At 33.1% G+C, this 12,237-nt stretch overlaps 1 protein-coding gene across 9 annotated transcripts in view; it reads right to left on the bottom strand.

Annotated features, from left to right (window-relative positions):
- Positions 1–12,237, bottom strand: part of LOC108552458 (putative mediator of RNA polymerase II transcription subunit 26) — a 74,288-nt gene that overhangs the window by 38,279 nt on the left and 23,772 nt on the right. For 8 of the 9 annotated variants that reach the window (XM_017907015.1, XM_017907010.1, XM_017907011.1 and 5 more), the window contains 3 exons: positions 5,686–7,372; positions 4,990–5,155; positions 4,202–4,408 (listed from right to left, as the gene is read on the bottom strand). In XM_017907015.1, the coding sequence (XP_017762504.1) occupies positions 4,202–4,408; positions 4,990–5,155; positions 5,686–7,372 (2,060 nt within the window). Of the gene's footprint in view, positions 1–4,201; positions 4,409–4,989; positions 5,156–5,685; positions 7,373–9,651; positions 10,401–12,237 lie in introns of those variants that run through there. The other variant, XM_017907012.1, reaches the window with a different exon arrangement.

The following is a 12,237-nucleotide window of genomic DNA, read 5'->3' as shown; positions in this document are numbered from 1 at the left end:
GTAAAAAAAAAAAAAAAAGAATTACTCACTACAAGTGTTAACTAGTACCCTTTTGTTGACTAAAATTTGCCAAATGTTAAGGCATAGTCCGAATGAAGCTCGAAGGACGATATTGCTCTGTTTTATTTTGAGGTATAAATCACTATTGTTGTAGCACTTCACTTTTCTGTGAAAAAAGACTATAACGCTGCACGCGACGCGGTAAGATCGTAACAACACACAATACGAACAGTAAGAGCGCACATGCGTTACTACCAGTAGTAACAACCGCGTTCCGCGTTTCAAGCTCGAGTTGCCGGCGAAGCCATGACACCCGTCTGAGTCAGCGAATGGGGGAGAAGGTAACCAGAGAGTGGGGATGGAACATGAGTCACGCGCAGACGCGCGCCAAATTCGTTTTTAAATATTCGTAAAAATCGTGGCGTCGATAATTAATTCTATTAAATTATTAGTGAAAAATGCTCATTTGATATTTCATTACTATAACCTTAAATTAAGTATTGTAAATCGATTGTTGAAACTAATTTAAACGTATCTGTCCTTTCTTTATTATATTATATGATTTCAATTTTGTTAATAATTATGAAGTTCACTTTTATTTTCATACTCTTGATTTAATTACTACATTTATCTATCTTTATAAAAAAATTACTATATATTTAAAACGAGTAAATAAAAATATCCAAAAACTTATAATACTTTGCATAAATTAGAGAATTGTTATTAATCGAAAGCTCATATCTTTTGACTTTATAAATTAAAATTATTTGTTAAAATAAAAATTAATAACAGTTAAAAATAAGCAACTATGTATTATAAAAAGGTGCATTAAATACTTATATTCCAGAAAATCAAAAAATAACGAAGACACTTGCTTTAGAAACAAAAAATAAAAGTAACAAAATGAATAAAAAGTAAAGAAAATATGAATAAAATCTTTCTTTATGCAAATAAATAGTCATTCGAAACAAATAATAAATAAAAAATAACCATCTTAAGTACCTAACAAAACAGCATTCCAGTTTAAACTGTATTTCGTTTTAAAAAAATATGTAATAATAATTAATAATATTTCGTTTTATATGCAACAACACATTTCTTTAACAGAAATATTATTTTGTGTTTGTTTCTAAAACTGTCTGCTTTTCATTTCATATGAATGCATGGAAGCAATTTCTATAGAGTTATTGATTTTGAAATGAACGTACTGATGAGTGTGATATCTTGCTTGAAGAGAAATCCGCATGTAGGGAATGCAGACGTAGTTTTAAATGGATGAGACATAGCTTTATCCGTCATAGAATAGTGTCTCTTGCATATCGTAAACCCCTGGCGTATTTCACAAATACATTCGTTAAAATGATTCCATTTAATCCATTGTTAGATAAATAATTCTTTAAAAAATATACTTACACGAATGGAGAAATAAACACGTATGCACTGCAGTTATCAAAATGACAGAAACGAATAATATTCATATCATAAAAAGATTTATTAGTATATAAAGATTTATCATAAAAGAAATAATTTAATTAAGTATTTATTAGACTTGATAAAATTTTTATTAAATTTCATTAAATTTAATTTGATTTAATATCTATTACATTTGACTAAATATTTAAAAATCTTATTTTTTAGTTAACAATTGTATCTGTGAAATACATAAATGACAAAATATTCTTGCAAATATTTTCATTTTTAATCAAAACAACAGACAGTTTAAAACGATATTGCTTTGGGAAAGCACATAATTAGTAAAGATATTAAATATCATCAAAACAAAATGCGTGGCAAATATTCACGCCATAAATAAAGCTCTTCTTAATCTTTTTAATTGTTAATTACTTGTACATGAAATTTGGATATTTCGCTTTAAATATGATGATTTATAAACTACAATAAAATACAAAAATATATATAAATAAACTCGTTCTTACAAAAAAATTATTGCTTTTTACAATTTTTGGATATATATATTCTTTTTAACTATGAAAAAAAATCTTTTCAGTCTAAAAAATATACATTTTTCTTTCTTTTTTTAAATTAATCTTTCTCTCTATATTATGGCTAGTAATTGTTCCTGCCACAATGTATTTTTTACTATTAATTTAATAACATTAGCAACAGTATCGTTTTGTTATATTAGTTTCCATTTTAAATATTATTATACATATACAAAAGTTGTCAATATTACTAGAAACATATTCTGCACAATTATACCGAGTTTATAAACTACTGAATTCAAACATGCTTAGAAAGATGTCATCATGCATTCACATGAAACAGCCAAAACCAAAAAATATATTTAATTACTTATTACGTCAAATTACAACAAATTAACTCACTTAGACAATTACTTTTTTGCAAGATATTTGCGAATTTATGTATAAAATATTTGAAAATTGCTTTCAAATATTAACAGAAAACTATAACTTTTATATCTATTAATGTAAATAATAAAAAAAAAAATTATAAAAGAATCATAATTTCAAATTCTTGCAATGTCAATTGATAACCAATTCTACGCTTTCTTGTTATTACTTCAGGTAGATAAAACCTATTTAATAAGGAAAACATATGAAAATTATTGAACTATATGAACAAAGAGGAAAATCACATGTTGATAATATTTTTATTAAATAAATTATATCGTGCAATTAAATTCAGCAAACATATGATAAATATTTGTATTATTGAAGTGAAGCTAATAATAAAAATAATTATCAAAATAAACAACAATTGGATAATAACCAAAACATATAATATGAAATATCAAATAAAATGTATCATTTTATATCGTATATAAAAAATAATTTCTTACACTAAACTTTATATTTATATTTAACGAATATTAAATCTTCATAAAGAACATGTAAAAATATTTTTAAAATAATTACATATTACTACTAAATACATCATTTAAGAACTAATATCTTATTAATATTTTAGTTTAATAAATAAATAGTAAATTTTCGTTTAATAAATATTAAATTAATATTTTTAACTTTATTTCTATCTAATAATTTTAGCTTGAACAAATTTGACATAATTTAAAAGTTTAAGGCATTCATGATATAGTATTCTTCATTAACAATTCATCGATATTTCCCAACTAATCTAGAAGTTATGTCCTATATTGCAATGAATACATATTATAAAAGAAAATTTTTGATAGAAATTAGTAAAATGGTTTTCTTACTAAATTTAGAAATTAAAACGATAGTTTAATAACTTTTCGAAAGTAAAATAACTTTTATGGCATGTTTAAAGAAAACAATAAATATTCATGGACTGTTATATTTATCTATGGTATTACACAACTTACCTTAAGTATGCTAGAAATTAAAAACAGAATCTCTTCTAATAATAACTATACAAACTGTTCTTACATTTTATGAAAACCATATTCATTATCATTTTGGCTTTATTTATGAAGATCATATTCTTCAAATTCTTTTAAGGATAAGTTATGCTATATTTTACTTATTCGCATTTTATAGAAAGAAAATACGTTAATTTTAAAATACTTTCATATGTAAAGAAACATATTTAGATTATAAATAATCTTTCCTACACAAATATCTTTCTAATTAATTTTTAGATATGATTAATACTTCTATTTCATAAATACGTAATCTCAAGAATTTCTATTATATCAAAATAAATCTCTATGCAATATATATTTAAATTTGTGTTTATTGTATAGTTAACTTTACTATCCAGTGAAATGTATGAAAACAGTTAATTAATTTTTTTACATTATACATTGAATTTGATATGTATATATACAAGCAGTATATTGAGCCAATAATGAAAGACGGTATTTCGTTATTCCTATTCATACTCTACAATAAATCTGTATTAACGTATAAATCAACGTACAACGAAGCAACATATAACATAAATGTATGAAACACAACCAAAGAAGCATTTTCGAAGCTACAAAAAAATTATGCGTTATTCGATTTACATTAATACCAATAACTATAGGGACACTGAACTATAGTCAAGATAATATTTGAAAAAAAGAAAAAAAAATAGGAGATGTTAGTATTATTAAAATTGTACCCAAAAGATCACAGTAATACATTTTGTTCCGTATATAATTATATCTGTCTCAAAATCATGCGTTGTTTTAAACCATGAACAGTATAAAGCAATTAATAATTTTAAAAGCGACATAAAAGCTTTAAATACACACCCTATTTCGTTGGCTGGTTGATTATTATTATTGGCCGATCCACTGTTCACGTTGTTATTAATTGTGTTGGAGTTATTAGTTTCTTGCAACGTTTGGCATGTACTCAACAAAGAAGTCCATTGCCTCATTACTTCTTCACCTTGGGCTTCCAATTCGGAGAGAATGGTAGCGTTATCCATATCTTGCAATGCCGTACAAGTCTCCGCTCTAAAATATATAACAATATTCAATATATTTTTATCAATACTCGCACGTAAACTAATTTTTATTTATTTTCCAGAATTTCATTCAATACGTTATTTTAACAAGTGGATATATAGAAAATATAAAATGTATCATCTTATTTACATATTTTCGCAATTTCTATCATTTCTAACAACACAAAAGAATACTTTAAAAGTAATCTGTTTGTTTCAACAGGATGCACTAAATTGTTAGAAATTCTTTTTAAGAAAAATACAGAATGTATATAACCAAAGGATTCTCTAACAGAATTATATGTTATATAATTTTATTAAAAAATTGTTATATGCAATTTTTATATAACTGCAATAATATCTCTGTAGCATTGAAAATAAATTGAATTACAGTTGGTGGAAGATATCACTCATATTACAGTTATGAATTTCAGGTTTGCAAAATTAGTTTCCTTAAATCAACATTTGTTCTATGAAAATATTAAATAAAATTATTGAAAACATACATACAAACCAGATGAAACATCTTATACATGTGCAACAAATGAATGTACAGAATAAATATGTTCTACTACGTGATAAAATACCAACCGATGTTGATTTTCTTCGTACGAGCTCGCATCGCTGTGTTCATAATCTAATATCAAGTCATCAGAAGCAATAGATTCACAAGGAGATAAAGTGTCGACACTGCCAGCTCGGCTAATTCGTTTGCCATGGTGAGGGCTGTTAGTTGCGTTCTTTCCAGGTCCCCTGTCTGGAAAAAGTAATGACTTATAAGTATCATTTTCAACATCCTGTCTATCGTTAATAATAGTAAAAATAATAACATATTTATATAATTTCATGTTCCATAAATAAAACTAAACACTACTGAATGATAAGTTACGTTCCAAACGGAAATATACGCACTGTATATAATATTAAGTGACATAATGTGTATATCACATAATAATTTTTAAAACGAATTAACACTAGAACTACATTTCTATAATCTGTATCCAGTACAAAATATAGTATACATAGTATAATATATCATATAGTATATCAAAATATATAAAATACAATATACATAAATAGTAATATTCAGAGTCAGAGGTGTTATTTTAACTGATTTTATTATTATGATTCTTTAGTGTTGCAGTTAAACTTCTAATGTAGTTCTAGTAGTTGCAGTGATAAAAAAAAAGAATAAATAAAAAAGGATAAGGAAAAGAAAGAAAAAGAAAAAATTAACTACTCTCTAAATAATCATTTATCCCCATCAATTTATTAAATAATATCTACCTGTTTTCGGACTGGATTCCACCAAAGTATGACTGTTCTCAGTGACGATTTGACTAGTCACAGCAGATTGTGTCTCAGCACCAGCCCTCGAATTATCATCAAAAACAAGCCCAGGCTGGTCAGCGATCTCGTCGTCGAAATATTCTCGGCCCTCTGATAAACTTAACGAATTCGAGGCGTTCGTTGGCGTTCCAGGACTATCGTCTTCAATAGTGTTCCCAGATTGCTCCATCGTATTTTCCTTTTTCGGAACTTTCGTATCCGACTGAGTAATACTGGCTGTAAGGCTGTCGAAAAGGCTGTCAACCGGTGAGGTTTCATCGTCTATTAGAGTAGTCGAAGTGGCCGCAGCAGCGGCGAATGCAGGATCTTCGATAGTGAGGAGCACAGAACGCAGAGGAGGTTTTTGGACTGTTGCAGACTTAGCCACGTTCGATTGCAAATGCTGGACAGAGCTAGAGCGTTGACACTCGTCGCTAGAGCTCAAGGAATATTCGTCGGCCATAGCTTCTCCATGACCATACTCGGGATCGTCGGAACTCGGTGGACTGAAGTCTGACTTAATAGAAGGAATCTTTTCGGAATGTGATCTGTCTTTGTAAACCTTCTCTTCGCCTAATCCTTCATCGTAACCCTCGGAGGAAGTGGTAGACATAGACGTCGTAGATTCGGTATACCTATTGTCCTTATTAACGATCCTCTGGTATTGGGTAGCTCTCTCTCGTACCAAGCCAGTGTTAGCAGTGTTGAACGTTTTTGGCAAAGGTATAACGGATATTTCGGTAACCGTGCTATCATCATCTCTGACATCCCTGACATCGAAACTCTTACCATTTACGACCATCCTTAAATTCCTAGGTTTACCCATACCGCGCCTTCTTGTTAACGATCCATCCGTATAATCCACGCCCCTCAGATCACCCTCACCCGGGCAACCCTGTTGACTTCCGACGCCAGAATCCTCCGTACTGGAGCCTTCCTTCGAGCTCGTGGAGCTCTTCGACGCAGCGGAAACCTTTCTACTTTGATTAGCCGCGGTTTTTGCTATCTTCGAGTTCGCATCGGTCATTCTTACAGCGTACTGAGGTAGAGGCAGATGTCTGGTGTGCAGAGTGTACCTGCCGATTGGCTCTGGAATGCCCGATACTCTACGATTTCCATCCACATGCATGGTATTGGTATTGTTGTAGGACGTTGTGTTGTGTACAGGTGACGATTTCATCTTCGACGGTGGCGCCACATTAGAGACTTGGACCACCCTGTGCGGTTGCTTCACGAAAGCGTCTTGTTGCTGTTGCTGCTGCTGCATCTTCTCTTGATTGTAGTGACTTACACTATGACTGGTGCAGATATCGCTAACTTTATTGGTGAATTTCGCCTGCGACTGTCGGTAACCGAATCGATTCGTCCTGACGGCAATCCCGCTGGATTCCTTCTTCGGTGGTGCTAGTCGCGGTGTCGATCGGCCTGAGGACGAATTGTGGATCATGTTGACGCTGTCATCGTCGCGCCTACGGTTCTGGTCTGGACCAGCGGATTTCGATCGTGGATGCAGTAGACTCGTCTCGGTAGCATAGTTCGTTATCGGCATTGGTATCCCGGAGGCCGGTCTTCGTCGAAAACCAAAGGACATTGCAGTGCCGCGCGTGTGCGAGCCGCCACGCTTCGATGCACCCTTATGCTCGTTCTGGAACAACAGCAAAGAAAAGCACTGGAGAGCAAGAACGAGAGTTAGAACGAGAACGCTGAGAATCCCCGGAATCTTTTAGCAACGCGTCGAGTTTATGTCCTTTACACTTTCTCCGCTAGCGTTTAGAGATCGATAAAACGGACGTGCACTCCTTTTACGCAGCCATTTTCATCGTGGCTGTTATTTTTACTTGTTACATACCAACGAGAAAGTACTTACGTGCCGCGTTAGACGGCATTATTAGAGATAACGCGCAAAACGCGCGATTACAAATTCATCTAAGGTCTAAGGTCGCGGCTGGAATTTCTCATGGTCGTTATCTTTGTTGTTACATCGCGTTACATTTCGTTATTACATCGGGTCGTTACATTGCGTTGTTACATTACGCTGTTATGCTGAAGAAAGGACGGGAAAATGTGAACAACAAAGGTGGTACCTAGGATTTCTATTTTTAAGTATAGCACGGGATATGTACGAAAGATTGGTCAATATTAATCGATTTCTCGTCTATTTTCTGTGCAAAACTTTGCGAAAGAATACCCGTCTAATAGATACTATAAACAATTATAATCGCACAATTGTACACATTACTCAGCACTTGTAAACATTTTATTTTTCAATAATTTATATTAAATTCAATAATTTGTGTTGATAAGATATGTAATTGCTTAAATACGTAATTATCATAAGTATTTCATATATTTCGAATTAAATTTTGAATTATGATTTATTTGATCTATTAACTTTATGGAATTATTTGCAAATTAAAATGCATATAAAATTATAAAAATGAATAAACAGGTAGATTGTAATAACACGTATCCTTTTATTTGTAAAATATACATTGTCTTTATTAAATTACTACCTCTTTAATGTCATACTGTTTTGTGAACTGACAGTGTTAATTTAAACTGTCTGTAGTACCATTGTTATCATATATTTTTTATTACGTAGTATATTATTTATTACACAGTATTATATAGAATATTTTTAAATATTAAAGTGCATCGTCAAGTAGAAAGGAATAAAAGAAAAGATAAATATTTTCAAAAGAGCAAAATGCCTCGCTTTGCAGTGCTTCAATTTCTTCTAGAGTTAATTTACATCAAGTAAGAGCCTGATTTAATTACTGTCCTCATTTTTAAATTGGATATGCATTTTTCATTCACACGTATCTTTACGCGTACAGCCCTTTTCCCTTTGCATATATATATATATATATATATATACGTATAACTAGATGAAATTTCGATAAATTTGTCGTTTCTATAAATCATATCAGCTGCAAAATGTATGGAATATTTTCAGTTTTAAGAATGATTCACATTGTAATGATTTAATACGAGCAAAATAGGAAGAGACCTTGATATCACGACTACGTAGAATCAAAACTCAACGATATCGCGCATATTCGACCTGATACACCTTATCGATAAATCGCAACACCACGATTTATCAATGATCACACGCAGCAGGTAACATCGTAAACTAAAAGTTCAAAAACACGAGGTAACCCGATTCAAACTCCAGAAATAGAGCAACTCGCGCTCTAAAATCAACGAACTTCTCTATGCTTTTCGCATACGCCTCGTCTTACGACGAAACCCAATCCACCATTCGAACATTTCCAATTGAACCAGAACTGGATAATACGTGAACATTGGTGACCAATTATACCTGCATGCCGACCCAATAGACACGATGTAAAAGCAGAGTCGAATTTAGACGATCCGGTCGCCACGAGAAGCTTTCTTCCGTAAACCGTCAGAAGTGTCACACTCGATCGACGTCACAATTAAGGAGCATTTTATCTTATTGAAACAATTTCGACACGTGGCCGCTACTCGACGATAATGATTCATTTTCCACATCATCCCTCTATCTTAACTGCGATAAAATGCTGTTGATCGGTCACTTAATACCAAAGCTTCGTGACAACACTGCACACAAGCGGCCTATTATTGCCTACTTATCTACTGTTTTGGCACATGAAACTCACAATGTGTCGTCACGGTTGTGACATTAATCTTCGTCGTATTCTTTATCACCTGAAGCACTGCGTGGAACTACAAAAGTACGTCTAACATCATCTCGCACGGCCACATCTAATCGAGACAGACTCGGCCAAAGCTCATCGTCTGTCCGAAAGTTAGGACACTGAAATAATCGGGCAGGCAAGGTACATCGCGCACGAAGGTAGCCACGAAGGTTGTCATAGCCTAAAAGCTAGTCGAAACGATCGCGATGGAAAACACATAGAAGGATGCATCCCTTACCGCAACACCGATTCCTTTCTCGTTCTCCAGGGAATCATCCTCGCACCTGGTGCCAACAGACCGGTAATCCATGTCTTCGGGCCAGTGTCAGCCGGCTGTTAAGAAGACTGTATTACGATCGATCCCGGCGTCCAGCTTGCGAGAAGGTTACGTTTGTCTCTTCTAAATCCGCAACGCCGTCATCCTGCACCGCTGTGCGTGAATATTTTTAACCGAGGGAGGCACGGAGCCGAAAGTACCGGGCAGTTTTTTCGGCTCGAACAAACCTTCCCCGTAATCTGTCACCTCTTTCAGATCCTGCACACACGTTCGGTTGTACGCGTTGTCGCCAAAAGACACGCGCACCAATACCTCGTCTGACTCTCCCTTCGCGTCTCTCTGACTCCCGGTCTCTCCCTCGCTCTCTCTCTTCCGTCTCTTTCTCGCAGCCGGTTCACCCTCGCGCTCCTTCCTCGTCGGACATATCCGTTTTCTTCTTTCTGGCTGCGTTCGTCTCTATCCAACCCGCTACCTAGCCACCAACCGAGGGTACACGGCTAGCAAAACGTGGAATCGATTGACGGAACTGCGCCGGCGTCGCGACGCCACCGCACACCGCTGTGCCACTCGCGTAGACTGCGAACGACTGATGTCACGAGTGCGCCCGCGCTCGGCTTTCGATGTGTTCCTATATCTACGATGTTTGTCGCTCTCTCCCTCTGTTTCCTTCTACAGCAACGTGCACAAAAAGCGGACCACCGAACGTTAACATTTATGTGGCAAGGGTTCCACCCGATGGCCGTTTAACGGTGACACTCGCGTGGTTCATAGAGCAGCTCGCATGATACTGTCATGTCGCTCCTGGCTAATCGCTAATCGGCGCACAGGCGACTGCTTTCGCGTTCGAATGTTTCAGGAGCGCGGTTACGTGTGTACGATTAACGGTGAATGCCTCTTATGCAATTTTGGGAAATCGTGAGAATTAGAGTGTACTTGTGTATCGTATTTTTTTTTTCTCTTTTTCCTCTTTTGTTTTTTCTTTCTTTTTTTTTTAATTAATTCGACTCGCCCGATGGTAATCTACCGGCTTTCTAAATAAGTTCCGTTCGTATCTCTTCCTTCTTTTCTCATTTGTTCTGCGTTCGAGTATTGTAACGTTCTCCTTGGTATTTCGATAACTTTTATTTCGCTTTATTAATTTTTCTTTCCTTATTTTTTTACGTAGTACTTTTCGGCTTGGATTTCGAACGTCAAAAATCGATTTGTCGCGTCAGTAAATGGTACTACTACGCGATGAAGTTAAATCTCTATTTTTAAGTCAAATATTTAGAGTAAGTGCATGTTCTTCTTCGGCTGGACATCTCTATATATATACTGCTTGTTTTTTTAGTAAGTGGTACCCTACCTGATAGTAGACCGAAGTTTAAATATACATTCTTTTTGGGCTCAATCTACTGTGAGATTTTGTCACTCTGGTAAATGGTGCTGCGAGAAATTTCAACTTTCACTGTCGATAACGTGTGTCGAATAAGAGAACATCGTCTTATTAAATATATATATTTACATTTTACCTTCCTTATTTATTACGCATTTATTATTATGTATTGCTACGGCACATCGCATAATCCGAATGAGAGAAATTAAAGTGATCATCTTAAATACTGAAATATTGAAAGGAAATTTTGAACGTTAAATATTCAATTTCAAATATCAAAATCATTCATGAAAAATATTGTTTATCGGTTCTTTGTTGCTGATATGATATTATAGCACGAAATGTATAAAATAAAAGTAATAAGATATCTTTTTATCTTATAAAATTCTACACACTACAGTGGAAAATAACCAATGTTGTTTAAGGAAATCAATATTAATTTTGTACAATCTGAATTTCTTTTTTGATTAAAAATAAAAAAAAAAGAAGAAAATAAAAAACTCGAAACCAAAGAGCTATTGATTGTTATGACCTGATTGGTTGATGCCAGAAGAATAGAATACTGACACGATATAATAATGCAGCGATAAGTAGATAACATTTAAAAAACATAGATATGCGAGTACACTTCAAGTTAGATGACGATTACTAATCTGTTATGTGTGACTAAATATATGGCACACAAATGATAAATGAATCGGTTAGGTTAGGTTTCCATTTGAATAAAATTCCACGTTAATTTTGTCGAAGGTAGCTCCACGTTTTCAGTGATATCGATAATAAAATATCTAAAATTTTTATTTATTAGATTTAGTGTTAAATATATGGATAAAATTATATTTTTATATTACTCAAATTAATACTAATTTTAAATGAATATTAGCAAAATAAAAATTTTGAAGAGAAGTATGCAGTCCTAACTGCTGCAATTCTAACTAGCATTATCAAAATGTACACCTAAAATCACTAAGTGGACATTTCCTGTTCTTCCCCTACTCGTCATATTATTTATGTATTTTTATTCATCTACATAATATTCAGATACACGTTATCAGTTAGTATTATTAATATTATAAATTAAGGTGCTAATAAACTGAAATCAATTTAAGTATAAAAAGAAAACAAATACAAATATTCATTTAAAAAATTATAATATTTAAAGTTAAATATTT

Source organism: Eufriesea mexicana, unplaced genomic scaffold (genome assembly GCF_001483705.2).
Source record: "Eufriesea mexicana isolate 0111107269 unplaced genomic scaffold, ASM148370v2 scaffold6825, whole genome shotgun sequence".
In the NCBI taxonomy this organism is placed as follows: Eukaryota; Metazoa; Arthropoda; class Insecta; order Hymenoptera; family Apidae; genus Eufriesea; species Eufriesea mexicana.
The sequence above is the reverse complement of the archived record's forward strand: the minus strand, read 5'-3'. Positions and strand labels throughout refer to the sequence as shown.